The 21,372-nt window shown below is 41.1% G+C and overlaps 2 protein-coding genes and 1 long non-coding RNA gene across 10 annotated transcripts in view; 1 reads left to right on the top strand and 2 right to left on the bottom strand.

The window, feature by feature from the left end:
• Positions 1–11,749, bottom strand: part of urb1 (URB1 ribosome biogenesis homolog) — a 76,605-nt gene extending 64,856 nt beyond the window's left edge. Inside the window, exons 1-18 of one of the 3 annotated variants that reach the window (XM_067239879.1) lie at positions 11,532–11,749; positions 11,170–11,309; positions 10,931–11,082; positions 10,721–10,850; positions 10,495–10,591; positions 10,311–10,396; positions 10,105–10,230; positions 9,891–10,018; positions 9,596–9,791; positions 9,364–9,501; positions 9,109–9,282; positions 7,507–7,633; positions 7,298–7,423; positions 7,083–7,195; positions 6,608–6,712; positions 6,205–6,321; positions 5,950–6,088; positions 2,189–2,359 (exon numbers count right to left, since the gene is read on the bottom strand). In XM_067239879.1, coding sequence (XP_067095980.1) covers positions 2,189–2,359; positions 5,950–6,088; positions 6,205–6,321; positions 6,608–6,712; positions 7,083–7,195; positions 7,298–7,423; positions 7,507–7,633; positions 9,109–9,282; positions 9,364–9,501; positions 9,596–9,791; positions 9,891–10,018; positions 10,105–10,230; positions 10,311–10,396; positions 10,495–10,591; positions 10,721–10,850; positions 10,931–11,082; positions 11,170–11,309; positions 11,532–11,658 — 2,392 coding nt within the window. In that variant the 5' untranslated portion in view covers positions 11,659–11,749. The remainder of the gene's footprint in view (positions 1–2,188; positions 2,360–5,949; positions 6,089–6,204; positions 6,322–6,607; positions 6,713–7,082; positions 7,196–7,297; positions 7,424–7,506; positions 7,634–9,108; positions 9,283–9,363; positions 9,502–9,595; positions 9,792–9,890; positions 10,019–10,104; positions 10,231–10,310; positions 10,397–10,494; positions 10,592–10,720; positions 10,851–10,930; positions 11,083–11,169; positions 11,310–11,531) is intronic. The other 2 variants (XM_067239880.1, XM_067239881.1) reach the window with 2 other exon arrangements.
• Positions 11,750–16,400: 4,651 nt separating this feature from the next.
• LOC136945825 (uncharacterized) lies at positions 16,401–17,891 on the bottom strand. Its single transcript, XR_010876861.1, has 3 exons — positions 17,739–17,891; positions 17,564–17,643; positions 16,401–17,208 (listed from the first exon to the last, which is right to left on the bottom strand). It is a non-coding gene; the product is annotated as an uncharacterized lncRNA (long non-coding RNA).
• Positions 17,892–19,932: 2,041 nt separating this feature from the next.
• The window catches only part of usp16 (ubiquitin specific peptidase 16), a 38,535-nt gene continuing 37,095 nt past the window's right edge, over positions 19,933–21,372 (top strand). For 4 of the 6 annotated variants that reach the window (XM_067239887.1, XM_067239886.1, XM_067239883.1 and 1 more), the window contains exons 1-4: positions 20,166–20,635; positions 20,731–20,915; positions 21,024–21,127; positions 21,231–21,346. In XM_067239887.1, coding sequence (XP_067095988.1) covers positions 20,575–20,635; positions 20,731–20,915; positions 21,024–21,127; positions 21,231–21,346 — 466 coding nt within the window. In that variant the 5' untranslated portion in view covers positions 20,166–20,574. Of the gene's footprint in view, positions 19,949–20,074; positions 20,140–20,165; positions 20,636–20,730; positions 20,916–21,023; positions 21,128–21,230; positions 21,347–21,372 lie in introns of those variants that run through there. The other 2 variants (XM_067239884.1, XM_067239885.1) reach the window with 2 other exon arrangements.

Here is a 21,372-nt window from a genome sequence, read left to right as displayed (position 1 = left end):
CTTGGACAACAAGAGAGCAAAATTTATTCATTCAACAGGCTGAATGGAGAAATCACATAGTAGTGGTAGTGGTAGTAGTAGTAGTAGAGGAGGAGGAGGAGGAGGAGGTCCAACAGCAGCTTTCAATTTACTGTGGGTATGCCTTGTTTAGACGTTTTTTACAGGACTGTTAAGAGGTCCATAACGACAAGTGGGTTAATGCAAAGTAAAGCCAGGGTGAAAAAGCAGCCATTTATAAGGCATTTTCAACAACCTAGGCAGAGATTTTGCATAATGGCTCTAGCTTACTGACTAAATCTAACACTGTAGTGGCCAACTAAGCCTGGGAGGCTTGGTGACAGTGCAATACCGACAGTAAAATTCGTAAGAAGTGTGTTTTTGTCATGTTTTCCATTTTGTCTTTTTTGCAATATGCCATATAGACACGTACAATAGTCTAAACATGTGAAAACAATTATGAGAAATTATATCAAGACATCATCTTTAAGGCAGTCTAGGACTAACATTTTTTTAAACATCACGCCCTGCATTTAAGTCCTAGCAAAATACTTGACTCGCTGACCGAGCACGTCGTTGTTTAAAAAAGTGATGGGGAGGAAAATAAATATATTCATGCATACTTTTGGGAACTCTTTGGACAAAGCTTGAACAAAATCTTATACCTCATACAGGGCCAGCCCTAGCACATTTGGCGCTCTAGGCGAGCTTCACTCGTGGTTTGTTGGCCATTATTTGACCGCAAAATAGTTTTTCAATTGGTAAAACCTGGTCTAGCAATGCCATCACTCCGGCCCTGCTCCCATCCTCCCTGACGCGTATCGTTATGGTAGGGCCGCCCGTCCCAGCTATCGGTAGCCGATCTGGGAAAACTTTTTGGAAAAGACGGGCTATGGACCCAACCAACTCTATTTGGGAGGGGAGAACTCCCTCACATGGTACAACCCATGCAGAGGCTGAGGTTTCAGAATGCGGGACGTGTGTAGCCTACTTTAAGAGAAGATAGACTAATGTGACAAATGTCAACAACAACAAAAATCCTCGACCGGCCCAAAAGTGAAGCGGCCCACCGGGAACTCTCCCGATTCCCCACCCCGGCCCTGGTTGGAGATATAGAAAGGGGCGCAAAAAAAACTGCCACCTTTAGGAAAGACCGCCCCTGACCTCACAAAATCGTGATTAAGACATTTTTATACCTTTTAAGGGCCTACATTTTCCCAAGATGGATTTATCAACTTTTAATACTTTTTAAGACCCCGTGGATACCCTGCCAAATGTGGATGCTGATGTAAGATAACATCTAATACCACATAGATACACTGCATCACACAGTTTAACTGTCATGACAATATACCTTCTGTAAATGTACCCACCTTACCTAGTTCAAATTTATCAGGAAGTTACATTCAATTTCAAAAAATTATCCATTTAAGTCAAGTGTTTGATCATTGTCATTATAGTACCAAAGTATATCATAAAATATGGAATCATTATTTGCACGTGTAAACGTGTGTATAAAAATAAAATAAAGAAACATAACTTTTTAAAGTGTTTGATAATTTGTTGGACCGTTTTGGTATTGGGATCCCACGGGACCCAATGCAAATGTCGGATCAAGTGGTTTTAACTTTTCTGTGGAGGGCTGTCAAAAAAATAATAATGCGGGTCCCGGGAGTTGGCCTAGCTAACCAGAAGGAAATTTCTCAGTTGTTACTGAGTATAAGGAACAGTTTTTTTTTAATATATAGCCTAATATATATTTTGCCATTCTTTTAGGGGGCGGGCGGTCATTTTTTTGGGGGGGGCTGCCCCTCCAAAACAATGTTATTGGAAACACTTATTTCACTATTCTAAAATAATACAACACAATGACAAGCAAACATTTTTCCTTTATCTGGTACTGACATCTAAAATGGACAAAACGATATTATGACTGTCTATATAGGTACCAGTGTGTACCCGTATGTAAGAACTATTTACAGTTTATTATGAAACTATCGTGGCACTATTTTGACGCCATAGTCATGCACTCACACAAATGCGACCACGTGAAATTCTTACTTGATCATTCTCAAAATTCTTGAGCCCTGTCATCCCAACAACAGCCTGTTACCATTGCCACAATGTACTGAATAATAAACAGATTATACAAATAAATAACAACCCTCTTCCTCGCAAGCTTCTGCCTTACCATTATCCACTTTGCAAGCTATTAGCAGTTTGTTCCTGGCCTCGAGCACAGCAGGGACCAATGCACTGAAGGGAAAGGTCAAGAGGATGAGGTCTTCACTGAGAGATGGCTCAAATGCCTCAATCTCTTCTTCACTGCTCTCCATGATGACGTCCACCATGCCCAAGACATCTGGAACACAGTACCAGATTATATTTTAAAAACATAACCCATCTCATGGGTTTTTCCCATATGTGTAGCGGTGGGCGGAAACCCTTCACATGGTGAAATATTTGGAAACTACAAACTCTCCTGAATACAAATCTGTTTAAATCACTTGGATATCTTTACCACAACTGAAGTTACATCATTTTAAAGTTGACCTGTGTCAAAAAGTGATAAGGGAGTGTAGCAACCGATAACGTAATAACGGCCAATAACGTAATAATTTAAATGTAATAAAACCAATAACGTAATAAATTGCCAATAATGTAATAAAGTTCCTGAGCCAATAATGTAATAACTTATTACATTATTGGTTGGTTATTACGTTATTGGCCTTGCATTAACAAAAAAAACTGATGTAATAAAATGTAAAAATGTAATAACTGACCCAATAATGTAATAACTGAGGTATCACTTTATTGTATCTTCAATTTCTGGAGAGAAAGTGTCACTCTTAGCCTTAATATTACATCTTGCAACAGATGCTTATATATCCGACCTTACAGATACCCCTCCACCCTCAAACCCCCCCCCCCCCCACAGGAAGGCTTAAAGGAGCAATTACGAGTCCATTTGGATTTATATCTCATTCTTAGGGTTCCGTTATAGTACTCCGAGTATCCAACTCTGTGACCATGCAGACGCTTTGACGGAGTCGTGAGTCTAAGTTATGCGTTGCAGTTTTCAGTATGGTTTTGAAATTCACTGCTGGAACGCTGGGACTGCGGGAATGAGTCGTTATCTGACCAATGACAGCGCCGCGGTCTCCATTGGTAAAATTTTGGAGGCATACGTCGAGCAAAGCTTTACTTTTACTCTGGGATTCTCGAATCGGCCAAAAAGTGTTAGGGCCAGTCTGATCTACAAAGCAACATTAAATTGCTTGCAGATTCGGATGAAAATGTAATAACTGAGCCGTTAATGTAATATTATATAAATATGACTGCAGCCCCCTAATTCAATAATATATCATACTGCTTTAATCACCAATATTTAAAAGCTAAATGTTTGTCTGATGCATATAATCTAGATTCTGCTCCTAAACTGAATTAATGCACTCATTCATCCACAAATGCACAACCATGCGGTTCTTGAATTAAATAAATCTGTAAATTCCATAAAGATAATTGCACTGTAATTTCATGTACTGGGCGCCTCTCTCTTTCTTAGGGTTAGCTTATTTTTAACAGTTTTCTGCTCATTTGGGTCTTTACTCAAATATAGATGCTGCTGCAAAAGAAGCGTTTCTTCGAGAAAATTAAATGATTTTATGAGTTAAAGTACATGTGTGCTGTTAGTATTTAACTTTTATACACATTGATGAATACAATAGATTAAAAAAATAATAATAATCAAACATGACAGCAATAACAGTATGTGTGTGTGTGTGCGTGTGTTTGTGCTAGCCTGGGAGAACCCACCGGAATCTGCAAGCAATTTAATGTTGCTTTGTAGATCAGACTAGCCCTAACACAGTTTGGCCGATTTGAGAATCCCAGAGTAAAAGTAAAGCTTCGCTTATGGAAGCCCGACGTGTGCCTCCAAAAAATATATGTTACCAGTCGAGGCGACTGAGACCAATGGAGACCGTGGGGCTGTCTTTGGTCAGATAACTCATTCCCGCAGCCCCTAGCGCTCCGGCGGTGAATTGCAAAACCATACTGAAAACTGCAACACAGAACTTAGACTCATGACTCCGTCAAAGCGTCTGCATGGTCACAGAGTTGGATACTCTGAGTACTATAACGGAACCCAAAGAGTGAGATATAAATCCAAATTGACTCTTAATTGCTCCTTTAAAAGGTGACATGACATGAAAACTTCACTTTAGGAGGTTATTTAACATTAATATGAGTTCCCCTAGCCTGCCTTTGGTCCACCAGTGGCTAGAATTTTCGATAGGTGTAAACCAAGCCCTGGGTGTTCTTCTCCGCCTTTGAGAAAATTAAGGCTCAATTGCTCTGTTTGAAAATCTCCTCTTTGTGACGTCACAAGGAGGACGGTTACCTCCCCTCTCTCTGCTTTGCCCGCCCAGAGAATCTGGCCCGCCCATAAGAAACTGAGCTACGACCGTGCAAGTGTTTTTATCCTCAAGAGACATCATGGCTTGCAAACGAACAAAGCATTACATTTGCTCAGTTTGGATGTACAAAGGAAAACAAAAATCTTTTTACAGTTCCTTCATCCGAGCCTCTGAAGACCCAGTGTCTTAATTTTATTTTCTCTGGAAATGCGCCTACACAACTTCTGTTGTAGGCGCATTTGTTTTGTATGTCTGCGCCAAACACTTCAGCCACAACTGTTTCTTCAATTTGAGCTAATACAAAACTGGCCTTTCTGAAATTAAATTCTGGATCAGTACTAACTTTCCTTCGTCCAGCTACTAACCTCGGACAAGTAAGTTAACTAAAGCTATATCATTTTGTAGCTTTACTGTATATGGTTACCTAGCTTGCTACCCTTAGAATGTGGCTGTAACATTAGCTCTGCAGCTAACAGCTGAGTTACTGTCGCTAATGTAAAGGTAGATAGCATCAAGTATGTGTGTGAATACACATGCAGTAACGTGAGTGTTGTACACTTCTTTGTTATTTGGATAACCGTTCTGCTGTTGGTGTTATGGCGCGCGCAATATTCGCCTTTCCCCTCATTGAAATGACTGAGTGTGTACCTCTGCAAACCATGTTTATCAGATGAGAATGGGCAAATTCGACGCATCTTACAGCAACGGGGCTTCAGCCATTGCGATACATCCATTGTAAACATTAGCGCATGGTGCCGCCCCTCCGCTCCTCATTAGCATTTAAAGCTACAGACACCAAAACTGCGCGTTCTGAGGAAAGCTCCTTGTGGCACTGCTAGTAGTGACTGTAATTCTGCACCAAGGCTGAATTTCGGGAAAGAGAATTCTGATACAGTATTAGGGGACCACTAAGGCCTATATAAAAGCATCCAAAAACAGCATGTCATCTCACCTTTAAGGCCTCCTGTGGAGGGGGGTTTGAGGGTGAAGGGGTATCTGTAAGGTCGGATATTTAAGCATCTGTTGCAAGATGCAATATTAAGGCTAAGAGTGACACTTTCTCTCCAGAAATTGAAGATAAAATAAAGTGATACCTCAGTTATTACATTATTGGCTCAGTTATTACATTTTAAAAGTTTTTTTTAATGCAAGGCCAATAACATTAACCAGCCAATAACGTAATAAGTTATTACATTTTTGGCAAAAAGTTATTACGTTATTGGCTCAGTTCATTATGGGTTGCTACAGGGAGAAAACTGCATTCAAAGACTCCGTTTCATAATTCGATTTGACATGAAATTCTTGCTAGCTAACATGTCCAAAAACCCTTGAAATTAACTGTTTCATGAGTAATCATATACGTTTTGTACATTACAATGAAGTTTAGGGTGTTAACGATACAAAACATCAAAAATCTGAATTTTGACAGAAAACAATTTTCGATCTTTTATGGCTTATAGCCAACAATGAGCGGCGCAACATCCGACGGGTTTCCGCAGGCTGCCACACATGTGCCTATGTGTGCATTCTTTACCATCAATTTGTGAGATGGGTGCACTGACAGTGTCACCCTCCTGGCCACTCAAGTTTGCTTGCAAATATGCTGCCTCCTGAACCAAGCTTGCCACCTTTTCTGTGTACATATGAGGGTTGTAAACCAGGTTCACCAAGACCTGAAAAAACAGCACGACTTAAAAAGATAAGAAAACACACAGAGAGGGTGATAGGTTGGATATAAATACATTAATAACAGAGAGGAAAAGAGTGAGAGAGAATGGCAGACACCCACCCTTTCTAAGAAGTGAATGACTGTCTCCAGATTGGCTAGATTTAGCTGAGCCAAGTGGCTGAGCCAGAACTCTAGCTCAATCCCGGTGTACTCAAAGACACCAGTGTCTTTCAGTACCTGGCAATGACAAAACACTAGTTTACGCAAACGTATACATGCTATTGACTTAAGTGACAAGCTACAGGACATGCTAACCAGACTTACCCCTAGCAGTACGAGTTTAGAATTCACCATTACAGCAGGTTTGAACATAAACAACAGACAATATATGCAACAAGGAAGTGTGTCACTAAAAGGACATTTTTAATTTCAGATTAAGAACAATGAAAATAAACATTGGCCCACACCAAAATGGAGGAATAGACAAATAAAAAAATATTCAAATACAAAAATGAAAACTTACTTTAAGCACCAGCATTTGCGTGCAGGTCTTGAGATGATTATTATGGCTGTTTGCAAACATCTTCAGAAGCAGGTAAAACACAGACTTCTCTGCATGTACAACATCCTGTGGTAGCAATGAAATAGTAAAACAAACCGACAACGAAAATGACAAAACATAACATATTTGTTAAATATGTGGAGTGAATTTAGAGTGCATCTGTGTTCATAGGGTCTTCTGTTCGCGGGATCCAAGTTCCCACAGTCCAGTGTTCTACCCCTAACCCTAACATATAGTCATACAGCAGTTTCAACCCTTTGACGATTTCCCACAACTATCCATGTCATTTTAAGTGAAACCTGAGCTGGGGAACATCTTTATCTGGTTCCCCTATGTGCTATGTAGAGCTGCGGAAAATGTGTGCCTGGGAATATAGGACCCTGGGAACATAGGAATGAATTGTGAATTTAGCATTGATGGTCTTCAATTTGATTACCTGAACATGAAACCAGGAAAACTTGCTGGTAGGGAGATGTAAACACAGCTGCAGTATGAGATACTGGAGGTCAAGGGGAGCATCCTCGCTCACACCTTTCTCTGACACGATACCTGAACACATATAGGATTACTATGATTATTTTGTGTATTTTATATTAAGATGAGTGCAAAACTCTTAAATACAACATAGATCTGGTACAAGAGCAGAAATACCTTTTAAAAGCTTGCTAAAGTCAAACTTGCTCTGGGTTACCAGATGTGGCACAACCTTCTGATAAAGATACATGACCTGTAGAATTAGAGCCTTCAGCCGGATGATCTCTTGAGCCTCAGCACCTGCTAGACAACAGAACATTGCTGTCACTCGCAGTCAAAAACACAGATATGAACATACAGCGAAATATTTTTTCAAATAGGCATACCTGTCTCTTGAGTATGCTTATCTTTGGAAGTATTTTCTTTTTTTTCTTTCTGTGGTTCGCATTCATCCTTTTCCTTTTTTGTTAGTGATTGCCACTTTGACACAATGCTGGTCATATCTGGCAAAATCTATAGACAAAGCAGGAACAAAGAAATTATTGATCTTATTTTCTTTGTTAGCCCTCAAACAATACAAACTTAATGTGTGGGTAGATGCTACTTAATGCTCTAGTTAGGTCGTGGTCAGTAGGGTTGGGTAGACTTCATATTTGTGCCGCTTTTACAGTACAGTGAATACAAAAGAATTTGGGCCACTATTACAGACGGAGGGTACTTTATAAGCCACTATAGAGTAGCTTGGCAAGATTATTAATTTAAAACATTTTACATACCGGAATTAAAACCCTACTAATCAAGAAATAAAAAGGTACTGTATTTTACAACTAACTAGTTCCCCTTCTAAAGATCATTTTCAGTGATGATCTAGCTGGTATGACAGACAGTGCTCATGCCTTAACACTAATATGTTCCTTTCTGTGGGACCATGAAATAATCTCTTACAATCTCAAAAATATGGATGACTTCCAACATTGACTGATTCTATATTTTATTGGATGGGTTGGCCTTCCTACTTGGGGGTGTGTTCACAACATTTACATAACACAAAGCAACCAATATTCTCTTGTCCATAAACTAAATGATCGTGAACAATTTATATAAAACCATGCAAATAACATTAAAATAAAAGACTCATTTTATTCCCCATCCTGTAACTGCCCCATGGACAAGTGAAATGTAGTGTATTTTTGTTAAACAGCTAGCAGTTATCAGTCCTTCTGATTATAACTCGTCTCATCTGGACACACGTTCGACTAAAATTGCTAATTGGGTGTGCTCACGCCTTCGGCGAGCACAACCATTGTTCTCTCACATATATTTATTATTTATTTTCGCCCCCCTAAGGATCAGTCAATATTTGGACTACATAGACAACGCCTGTGTCAAAATGTACGTCTTGGTCTCAATTGCGTTGCTTGTATTTTCATTTCTGGCGCTTTCAAACAATCCCCTCAGTGACGTTTGGCTAGCAACAGCAGCTAGCTTGCTCGAAGCAAACTTCTTTTGAATTAGCCATTTCCCCCTAAATTAATGTCAAACTTGTTTACGTTTTTGGGGGCATATTTTCAGTGAGCAGACAGTACTGTTTGCATCGCGATTCCATCTGAAATACTGCCGGTGACAACATTGTTACAGTAGCTTGTTTCAAAGGGGGTCCTTGAGTAGGCTAAATGCTTGAAAATATCACTAGATGGGAAATCTTATGGGGACGGACCCACCTGCAACCGACGCAAGGGAGCACACCCTACAATTTCCCCAGAAATTGTACCCTCTCTAGTATATAGTAAAAAATGAATTGGAAATTTCAAATGTAGAGGCTGTGAACATGTGTCTGCCATATTATAAGACAACATTGGTATCTGATGTCATGCGCAAAAATAACCTAGTGAACTATTTAAAAAAAGAAAAAGCATTAAAGGGTTCATTCATTTTTTAGACTTAAGGAAATCCTGCTTAGACAAAACACAAAGTTTTTTTTAAGTTACCTTGCTCAAGGCCTCCTTGTACAGTTGTACAAAGTCGTCCATTATGGCCGGTGTATAGATATCTGAGGTCTCCCACACTGTCTTGTCCAGACAGTACTGTATGTTTTTATGGGCTCTCTTCAGAACGAAGGACACCATAGAGAGGGTCGTTTGCTGCACCACTGTGTTGGCTAACTGTTGGAGACATCCAAAGGGAAAGTCACAGCGTCTAATATGTTTTTGGTCATGTCACATACCGGTTGAGGTTTTACTTACATTGAGGCCCTGGGTGAAGAATGCTTTGCTACAGACAGGTGGGATAGACGTCACCATCACCATGGATAGCAGACGAGGGAGAGGGATGACTTCTCGAGTCTGGAGGGCTTTGGAAACCTCTGGTTGAGCCTCATAGATCTGAAACACATATGGCGGTAATTTTATGACTTTGAATGTTCAATAAATAATAGTGACTACCTAGTCTTAATTCAAACAAATGGGCAACATTCACCATATTTAGTAGAGTCATGTTTTCCTGCCAAGCATCCTTGACACGGGGAGTGAAGGAATACTGACTTTCCTTAAAATATCGAGGCAGAATGTCAGGACTGACTTTTAGTGTCCTGGCCACAAGCTCTGCAACAAGCTCATCCTCTGTGGCTTTTTTTAGCCCCACCAAGAACTGCAGCAGAACAATGTTCCCAGCCCTGAAAACAGTGAACAACCTTGGCTCAACATGGAGAAGGAGTGGATGGTGGTGGTGGTGGTGGTGGGGGGGGGGGCATTTAAGCAGATCCATTCCTTACCTGCCAATTATTCCAAAGCTGGGGTCATAGAAACTTATTCCATGTTTACGAGAGCAACACAAGTCAATGAGGAAATTGTGAACAATTTGACGCACAACCATTTTCCCAGACTCTTGATTTCCTGCTTCCTGCAATTCATATACAAGTACACATATAAACAAGTGATTCTTTAGGCATATTGTGAAGTGGAAGAGAAACGTTGTAGACATATAACCTTGCTCTCTCCTGTGCTTGCATCCACAATCCCATTCCATCTGTACAATGATGCTAAATTGGATAATACAGATGGGCTAAAGAAGCGCACTTTGTGTGTCTTGCTGATTGCTTTGTTCTGTACAACCTGGATCAAAAGATAACAGGATCAGTTAGTAACAACTCCAACTCATAGAAATCCAGTTCATGGCAATGTTAGTCACTAACTCTAGTCTGCAGAGTAGACAAGATCAGGTTGACAATCGATATCCTGTCCTCTTTCAGCCCAGAGTTTAGGATATCCGGCAGGAAATCTGGGAAAAACAACAATATTACAATATCAATGAGAACATTTAATGACTCTAGATGCCTGATTATAGATTAGAATATTGAAATTGGAATTAAAATGTACCCTTCATCTCTAGTAACTGTCCAATTGTTCCATTATCCCCAGATACCAAAAACGACAGTGCAAACTGTATAAAAGCCATTCGGACATCAGGTCTTCCCTGTATGGAGACATTAATTAAATCACTAGTAATATTTTAAATTCTTATTAAGTTGGTGTATATTCTACATGACAAAGTACCCCACCGAGACTGAAAACATTAGGAATCCAATCATTTTAAGTATCTAACCATCTTATCTCGTCTTCTAGCAAGTCCATTCAGGCTTTTGTTGAATTGAAAGTGCCGGAAAACCTCTCGGGCTGCATCTGGGCCCTGAGACACCATGGCAGACAGGAAACAGAGGCACCGCCGTACAAACCTGTCATTGAGGGAAAACAAAATGTACATAAAAGAGCAGATATGTGCCACTTATCGTTGATGTCGCTGAACAATCCATACCTGTGGTTGCCTGAGTGAAGAGAGCTTTGTATGAGTTTCATGTGAGTAGACACTGTTTTCTTCACTATAGTGGTGCCAACCATACTGAAGTGATTAAGATCACTGGCTGTTCTCAGTAGGATCATCTCCAAGCTCTGGAAGATGAGGATCATCTGTTGATAAAAATACAAGATTGTTACATCTGTAACAATGTGCTTATTTTGACCTGACGACTAAAATTCAGGTTGTAGTTCACATACCTCATTTTCAGTGTGCTTTTCTCCCTCAAGTAAGTTAAATATTTCTGAGCATTCCATTGAAATCTTTATGTACCCTTCAACAACATCGTACAGGTCAGGGCATGGCAGTTGTTTCGCTTTTAATATGAATGTCTCAAGACCTATACAAGAAGCAAAGGGGGGGATTTTCCATGTTACTTTAGAAAATATGCATGTTTCTACCTAATGGTAGTTTTAGACATACCTAGCTTCATGACGTTTGTAATATAAAATAGATTATCAAATAATCAACGGATACAAAAGTATTGTGGTTACATACAAGCTACAGTATTGTAGGTACCGAGTCAGGTAATAGGCATGTAGCTTGCAAGCAGCACTCTCACCAAACATTGTTTTTGCGGGCTCTCTCAGAAAGGCTTTAAAACCCGTTCCATTAAACTCGGCTTCTTTTACTTTCTTAATTTGAATATTCGGCTCCTCTGAATCTTTGCTGGGTCGTTTTTTCGCCATGGTTTTAGTAGACGAAGTCGACAGTCAATGTTAAATGTACAGTGTGTTGGACCATCACACACGTGTTAGTTCTACTTCGGTTTTGGTTGGCAGACAACATCCAGCTGCACACACTGCCACCTGCTGTGTTGGAGTCTGTCAGGCAGTCTTGTGCACATTCCCTTCCATGTTTTTTTTTCTTCTAATTATTATTATTTTATTATTATTACTACTATTGCTAAAACACTCTCTTTTGAATTATATGGTATTTTTGCTAAACTCTACACACCAACTTTACACCAAATGACAAAATATTACCCAAAACAAACAATTTTTGTTGTCATGTATGTACACAACATTATCTCGATCTAGATGTGTAAGTAGCCTAGTGTATATTCCGAACATAGGCCTAAAGGGAAACGGGAAAACTAGAACCAAGTCGAACTAGAACCGAGTCAACCGAATAGTGTATATTAAAGGTGACATTACATGAAAACTTCACTTTAGGAGGTTATTTAACATTAATATGAGTTCCCCTAGCCTGCCTTTGGTCCCCCAGTGGCTAGAATTTTCGATCGGTGTAAACCAAGCCCTGGGTGTTCTTCTCCGCCTTTCAGAAAATGAAAGCTCAATAGGCTATATGCCAACGGCTGTTGTGACGTACTTCCGCTGAAATCTCAGCCACCGCGAAAACTTCCGTTACTAGGCTACGCGTTCACTTGTTATGGTAGGTAGCGTTAGATGCTACGCTAGTTGCCATGAAAAAGTCAAAGTTTAAATACCAGAGAGTGTCTGGTACAACTTCCAAACACTGCTGTGTGCCACAGTGCTAGGCATCTGGAAAGTACAATACTGTACTTAGTTTTTTTACTTTTCCAGGCCGATGAGGAGTTGAGGCGTAAGTGGATCGTCACTATCCGCAGGGACAAATTCACGGCAACGCCTCATACCCGGGTGTGTAGCCAACACTTCAAAACAGAAGACATCCGTGAACCAGCATCAGAAACAGGTCGACGGCTTACATTTACATTTACATAATGCATTTAGCAGACGCTTTTATCCAAAGTGACTTCCAAGAGAGAGCTTTACAAAAGAGCATAGGTCACTGATCATAACAACGAGATAGCCCCAAACATTGCGAGCAGCCAAAACATGAAGCATACATTGTGGAAAACCAAATAAGTGCCAAAGGGAAGAACCATAAGAGCATGCAGTTAAACAAGTTACAATTGAACAACATGAAACTCCCCACAAGAGTGCAAGAGTGTACCTGTAGAAAAAACAATCAACAGTAAAAATATTTCACAGCGAGTACAAGAATTTGAAACCGTTACAACTAACCAACAAGAGCAACAAGTCTCTCAATACGAGTCATTGTGATCCTGGAGGAAACTAACATCAGGTCCAGCCAAGCATTAAAAGCCGTTGTACTCCCGGAACAAGTGCGTCTTGAGCCTTTTCTTGAAGGTGGGGAGACAGTCAGTGTCCCTGATGGAGGTGGGGAGTTGATTCCACCATTGGGGGGCCAGACAGGAGAAGAGCTTGTGTTGGGACCGGGCGCTCTTGAGCGGTGGGACCACCAGACGGTTGTCAGAAGAAGACCGTAGGTGGCGGGGGTGGGGGGGGGGGGGGGGTGTAAGGCTGGAGGAGAGACTTGATGTAGTCGGGTGCAGTCCCGTTCACCGCTCGGAAGGTCAGTACCAGAGTCTTGAATCTGATACGGGCCGTGATGGGAAGCCAATGGAGGGAGATGAGGGGGACGGCTGTTAAAAAAGGGTGCTGTTCCTGTGTTATTTGAGTGGAACAACTTCTCTCTCCCACCTACAAGACCGGGGGTTTGGGAGAGAAGGGAAAGACCACAGCCAGAGGATGACAGGGAGGATACACCGGACCACTTAACATTCGGCGTCCCCATGCAACACGACTATGCGTCGAAACCTGAAGCTGCAGTTGTTGATTTGGTGTTGGAGGAAAATAAGTCTCTCCTGGAGGAAAATCGCCTGTTACGCCAACAGATCGAGTGCCTTACACTGAGGCAGCGGTTCTGCATTCACCGTTTTGCTGCCTCGGACAAGGATATCAGGTTTTTTACAAGGTAAGTCTCGATAGGTAGGCTAAGATGTGTGTGTGTGTGAGAGAGAGGTGATGTGACAGAGGGATGGGGGAGGTTGTAAAGTGCAATATATCAGGCCAAGGGGGTTGTAACGATTGTAAGAAGCAATGAGTCTGGAGCTGACTGTATATGGAGGGGGTTTGATTGCAGTATTTGTATTCTGTACCAAAACTCCTTAGTGTTGCAGTTTGTAAAATTTTTCACAGATACATTTAATTAAAGTTGTGTGTACATTTTGTGTAGTTATTTATGAATAGTTATGAATAGAAAATCTGTATTCCATTTCTTTAGGTTTGCATCATATGATCTACTGATGTGCTTCTGGGGCTTGATTGCGAATTCTCTACCATCCATGGTCAGTGTTCGACAAGCAGAAAGAGGATCTCTCACAGAGTCAAATGCTACAACCCATTCCCTGCAGCCCATTGACGAGTTTTTCCTATTTTTGAATTACCTTGCCCTTGGGTCCAAGCAACGGGACCTTGCTGACCGGTACGGTATCCATCAGTCCACAGTCAGCAGAGTCATAACAACATGGAGCAACTTCCTGTTCACAGTACTCGGCTCAGTGAGGATATGGATACCCGAAGAGGAGATACGGAGAAAACTACCTGCAGACTTTAAGGAGTACCCTGACACCACAGTCATCCTTGACTGCCCTGAGCTGAGGTGTCAATGCCCATCTTCCCCTCTCCTCCAGAGTAAGGTATTTTCCTCCTACAAGTCCCACTGCACTCTGAAGGGGCTCATTGGGATCGCGCCACATGGGCCAGTGACATTTGTCTAGAATCCTTTTTTAAAAGCATTTCAATTCCTTAATCTTATCAAAGTTTATATTTGTTTGAAATCTGTTTGTATACAGTTTAGGCCTTTGAATGCTACCTTGTTAAAATACTTTTTTGGTCAATTCAAGTAGTCATCTGCTTTTGTTTGGTCTCTCATTTTTAATTTCTGTCTCTTACCTTTTAAAACTAAACTTAAGCCGTACAAAACAGCGAAATGCTTAGATCCAAGTCATTTATTACTTATTTACCCTAAACATTACATCACAATCAAAAACACAATGCAGCAACATTTCACTGATGAAGTTGTAATTTATTTCCTACACAGTAACTTCAAAAACATTTACACTGTAATCAAGTCATTAATTGGCCTTATTTGGTCTCTCATTTTAAATTCCTGTCTCTTACCTTTTAAAACTAAACTTAAAGATCCTGTAAAGTAAATTCCATGTTTTGCTTCTAAGTACATTATATACATGTGAAATGAGTTCCTGAAAGCATGTGCAAAGCGCTAAAACTTTGTCACACTGAAATGTGGAGTTAAACCGAAGAACAGTTTCTCTTCCGTTTTCAGATCAGGTTTTAATGGGCGGAGCCAAAAAATGCCCTATCTACGTCAGATCACTGAATGGCTCCTCCTGCTGTACTGTTATTGTAGCCTACATCAGCTAGCTAGCTAGCTTCAGGATGTCTCCCACCACCTGCAACTGCATCTTCCCTGGATGCAAGAACTCCAGCTGCGCTGCAACGCCATTTAAGTTCACTATTGATAATGAAAGGAAAAATAGGTGGATAGATTTTGTGAAGAGCCACGCTCATGGAAAGCTTCGGATAAACTCCAACAGCCGCCTCTGCACTGACCATTTCACGGCGGACAGTTTTAACATGGACCAGAGACAGACAGGGTTCACCAACACACGGCTTCTCTTGCAGCGCGGAGCCGTACCGAGCATCGCCCCTCCGGCCGTTCATCCTCCGGTCTCACCTGGACCATCCACCGCCGCCAGCAGTTCATCACTCAGTTCTGTGTGCTTGTTATGATTATATTAGATAACATTTCCAGAGGTATCTCTGCTATGAGTTAGTGCAAACCGCTAAATTGATATTAGGCTACTCGGTGTATAATGATGGTATTTTGGTGAAATGGTAGCTAATGTGTTAGAAGTAGCCTAGTTGGAGAGCTCACTGTCTGCTGTCTCTGGTGTCCATTTTTACTGTTACAGCTCAGGGGAACATTTATTTATATGCATCAGTATGTTTCACTCATTGAACAAATACATTCTAATTCTATACGGTTTTGTTCGGCTTGACATAGCATCCATTATCTGGGCCGGAGGTTGGCACTAGGCAGCGAGGGGCGGAGCTTCAGCTCCTTCAGGCGACACGCCCCCCCAGTCTCAAGACTGCTGATTTTTTCACGATTTCAAAGCCTAATTTAACATACTTGTCGCTGTTATTTTTTTATTCGAATTTGGATGGGTAGTTAATAACACATAATCTGTGGTGTGGCAAACTTAAAACTCGTTTCCAGGTCCACTTTACAGGATCTTTAAGCCGTACAAAACACCGAAATACTTAGATCCAAGTCATTTATTACTTAGTACTTACATTTATTACTTCCTTAAAAATTACATCACTATCAAAAACACAATGCAGCAACATTTCACTGATGAGGTTGTAATGTATTTCCTACACAGTAACTTACTTAATATTTACACTGCAACCAAGTCATTAATTGGCCAAGAAGGCATTGAGGTAGAAATAAAAGAAGAAATAGTCAACTTTTTCTTTAATGGTTTGTATGACTTCCATGTCACGGGGAATTCTCTGAATGAACATGTCATCTTCTGTGTAAATGACAAAGTCACACATCAACATTTGTCCCTGGACCTGCCAGTAATAAGGATGGGATCGCCTCAGTGTATGTGTACCCTCCTTTATCATAACGTAAGGGCAGTCAACATAGCTACTTACATTTGGGCATTTAATTTCTAACAGGCCAAACACTGGCTGCCCCTCAGGATCAAACACAATCCCATTAGGTGTTGACCCCATCCATGGTGCCTCAGGAACATACATGGGTAGTGGTTGACCTCCTTTACCTTGCAGTACTCCTCTACTGCTATAGGCTCCAAGGCAAGACCCCGCCGCATGTCAGCAGTCTGATGGCAAGATCCCAGAAGCCTTTTTGCAAGGTTTTCAGCAGAGCTTTCCCCCCTGGTGTGGAAAACTTATTTGAATTTGGTAGAGGTGATGCGGCACCTCCTTAGTTGGTGCCACTCAACGCTGGAACTATGCTCTCGCATGCTGTTTTCGATTTTGTGTGCTGTCTCAAAAGATGTCGCAAGGCATGCAAGATGATGGTGCTGATGTTCAGACAAGACAAATGCACAGGTAGAGGGTCCCAGTCTGTAATGCGAGAGTGGCAGCTGTGGGGGAGAAGGGGCATCTGTGTGTGGACGGGTACTGGGGACTGTCCTTACTGGTAACTGATAGGACAGCACACTTCCCTCCTGCACCGGACCAAACATGGACTCAACCAGAGGTACACAACTGGAGATAGCCATTGCTGTGATCATTGGAGTTTCGGCTGCACTAAGTCCTTGGTACGCCTCCTGGACTTTCAGAGTGCAGATGTCTGGCAGAGGGCAGCTAACTCCTTTATACAAGTTGCTTCTGTGAAAAAAAGACAAACAGATGTGTTATAATTAAGAAGTACATGTGCAAAGGCATGTGCATAGTGTATGTACTGAATGTAACTAAATGAGTTTTGTGCGTGTGACAGTGTGTGCGCACACTCGTGGGTTGCTTGTATGAAGGAGGGAGTGTGTGTGCGTACATCCACGGAAGTACGGTAAGTGAGTGAGTGGGTGGGACATATGCATATGTAGTTGTGTGTGCATTTAGTGTTACTCCAGTGTACTTCCAAACATAGCCCTGTTGGTGGGTTAGGGTTAGAGTGTGCGTAAATGTATGTGTGCAAATGGATGGTGTGTTTGTGTGTGTGTGCAGTGTAGACAACAAAATATACCTGATTCCTTCTGCAAGTCTCCTGTCTCTTGGTCTGGCTGATATGATTACCATGTCATTAACTGGACCAGGTTTAATACCCTGCATCGAAATAAAAATCAGAATCAAAACATGTTTGAGAAACATTCAAGAGATATCCATACATAAAATGAAAGAGTAATTAAAAGGCTTGCTACCATGGTCCTTGGTTTGTGCCACTTTTGTTCAGTTTCTGTGCAGCTGAACACTGGGGGAACTGATGCAAGCCTCAGCTGGGAGTAGTGTGCCGTCTGGTACAGTAGCGCTGCCACATGACTGCACAAGGCTGTACCTGCCACACAGGTACACTGGCATCCCTGTAACAACACCGGCTTTGAATCCCTTAGCACAATCTGTTACAACACCAAATATTTGTTAGAGAAAATGTACCGGCTACAACTGCAATTAAAGAGAGACAGTCTTTCACACACTAAATTTGTGAACTCTTGTTAGTGAAAATCTGTTATTGAACTTTAATCTCACTTTACTCATTTTAAAATAGCAGTGCAGAATAAGTAATGAAGAAATTATAAGAACTCTTGACAAAATCTTGCTTCTGTGGGAGCCACTCATTTTACATTCTTTCTGGCACACCCTGTGTTCATATTTCACATGATATCTCAGGTACCATAATGATTCAATAGTGCAATGATGGTGTTTATCTGTATCTAATTCACAGCAATGATATGACTCACAGAAACTTGATTTTAACAAACAGGAACCTGTTTCTTTAAAACCTGAACTGAACCTGCACTGAACCTGCAGGATGACTTTCCCTTACACTCAGACAGTGAGGCTTCTGGCTTTTCCTCATAGATCTGAAGCACTCAGGTCTAACCGTGACCTCTCCTGACTCCTTGTTTGAAACTGTGATTAACATAGAGGTTAGGGTATTACATTTCAGAAACACAAAATATAACCTATCACTCTGCTAACGTTATTAACGTTGCTTCCTCACTGTGCTAACTTTGGCTAGTAAAGAGCCAAGGAGCTAGCATGTATCAAAACAGAGGCTTGTTAACTTACCTTCGTAGTTGGATATATAGCTGGACACATACAATTTAAAACCTTTGTCTTTTTTTGACGTTGGTGTCTTCGATGTGGCCTGGATGATCCGATGTACATCGTTTACCGTTATACTCGGCAGGTCCTGCAGCGATCGCGTAAAAACGCCATAGCTAATGCTATTTTGTACCGGAAGTATTGCTGCCGGCTGAACAATCCGGAAGCATCAGAACGGAAGCCCGTGGCATATAGTTGCTCTGTTTGAAAATCTACTCTTTGTTATGTCACAAGGAGGAAGGTTACCTCCCCTCTCTCTGCTTTGCCCGCCCAGAGAATCTGGCCCGCCCATAAGAAACTGAGCTACAACCTTGCAAGTGTTTTTATCCTCGAGAGACATCATGGCTTGCAAACGAACGAAGCATTACATTTGCTCAGTTTGGATGTACAAACAAAAACAAAATTAGTTTTACAGTTCCTTCATCCGAGCCTCTGAAGACCCAGTGTCTTAATGTTATTTTCTCTGGAAATGCGCCTACACAACTTCTGTTGTAGGCCCATTTGTTTTGTATGTCTGTGCCAAACACTTCAGCCACGACTTTTTCTTGAGCTAATACAAAACTGGCCTTGCTGAAATTAAATTCTGGATCAGTACTAACTCTCCTTCATCCAGCTACTAGCTACAAGTAAGTTAACTAACGCTATATCATTTTGTAGCTTTACTGTATATGGTTACCTAGCTTGCTACCCTTAGAATGTGGCTGTAACATTAGCTCTGCAGCTAACAGCTGAGTTACTGTCGCTAATGTAAAGGTAGATAGCATCAAGTATGTGTGTGAATACACATGCTGTAACGTGAGTGTTGTACACTTCTTTGTTAAATGGATAACCGTTCTGCTGTTGGTGTTATGGCGCGTGCGATATCCGCTTTTCCCCTCATTGAAATGACTGAGTGTGTACCTCTGCAAACCATGGTTATCAGATGAGAATGGGCAAATTCGACGCATCTTACAGCAACGGGGCTACAGCCATTGCGATACATCCATTGTAAACATTAGCGCATGGTGCCGCCCCTCCGCTCCTCATTAGCATTTAAAGCTACAGACACCGAAACAGCGCGTTCTGAGGAAAGCTCCTTGTGGGACTGCTAGTAGTGGCTGTAATTCTGCACCAAGGCTGAATTTCGGGAAAGAGACTTCTGATACAGTATTAGGGGACCACTAAGGCCTATATAAAAGCATCCAAAAACATCATGTCATATCACCTTTAATATAAATTATATTAATAATAACATGCCGAAGGCTACTTATTTTGAAGGCGAATTGGCTAAACTATTGAAGAGGCCAGTTTCACGGGCTAGCCTTGGGTAAAAAATCAAATAGTGTCTGTCTTTATTTTCAGTCCATGTGTTATTTACTTTAATAATTTCCCCTGGAATAACGAATAAACCTGTATTTCAGGAAATCGCTCAAACGGGTTTTCTTCCCCACAGTAACGATGGATGGCAGTAAAGTGCTGATTGTGCGGTAAACATAAGAAGAAGAAACAGCAGCGGAAGTACGGTTGAGTGTGACATTCTTTATTCTTAGATTCACACGTTGTATTCTCGTTGTGGTTGAATTTTATTAAGTTCCGTTTTTTGGTTGCTATGAATTATAAACAGCTGTAGTTTAGCATTTAGTCTATTGAAAATCTTCGAGGTTTTATGAAAACCAACTCTGAAAAATTTCACCATTACAGGTCTGCTGGAGAGGGTTGTCATGTTGTTTATTAATTGTTCAAGATCATAGGCTAGTGTGACGAGAGACTGTGGTGTAACGTTAGAGACTTAAGCTTTCAGCGAACTTGTCCTTGGTTAACACATTAGTTATGATGCACTTTCAAAACGTTTTATACCTATAAACCCACCAAACAGTTTGGTCTTGGTCACCTTTCGATAACCATACAATTTTTATTAATTCGTTTTTGCTAGAGATTTGTATTTTATTCAACATGGGTAAGAAACGTCAAAAGGACAAAAGCCCTGGGGAAGACAATGATGTTGACCTGACAGGTAAAGTCAAAGTCCTTCTCTGGAGAGGTCAACTCGATAAGCATGAATTTGTTTGAGGAGAAAAGTAATATATAATGTTCTCTGCCTCATGACAGGTCCAGTTTGCTGCCACATTAGGAAGGGCATAGACCGAAATATCCTCAAGAGACTTCCAAGAGATTTGTACTTGAACACCTGCCAGGACTGTAAAGATGAAGATTACACAACAGAAATTCAGTTGGGGGACAGAGAGGATAGGGAAACTCCCACAATATGGATGTGCCTTAAATGTGGAAACAGAGTAAGCCCCTATTAGCCTAATAAACTGCATGGCAAAAACATGACAGAATAGAAACTATTCTATGTTTTACTCTTGAACTATTCAGCTATCAATGTATTGATCTTATAGGGGTGTGGACGAAACTCAGAGAACCAGCATGCTATAAAACACTATGAGAAGCCTCGCTCAGATCCACATTGTCTCGTTATTAATTTGGAGATCTGGTGTGTTTGGTGAGTACAGATTGCACACTATTTCAGTCAATAAGGTTAATGTTGAGGAATTGCTTAGGCCAAGTGAACTACTAATGAAGTAATATGTACTGATCTTCCTTAGGTGTTATATCTGTGATGATGAAATCCAGTATTCTAGGACAGGGAATTTGGCTCAACTGGTGACCTGTGTTAAAAAGCGAGTTTCATCAGAACCGTGCAAGACACTGCCACACAGAAGTAAATCCAAGTTTGCTACATCAACA

This window comes from Osmerus mordax, chromosome 7 (assembly GCF_038355195.1).
Source record: "Osmerus mordax isolate fOsmMor3 chromosome 7, fOsmMor3.pri, whole genome shotgun sequence".
NCBI lineage: Eukaryota > Metazoa > Chordata > Actinopteri > Osmeriformes > Osmeridae > Osmerus > Osmerus mordax.
Note: the sequence above shows the minus strand (reverse complement) of the source record. Positions and strands in the feature narration are given on the sequence as shown.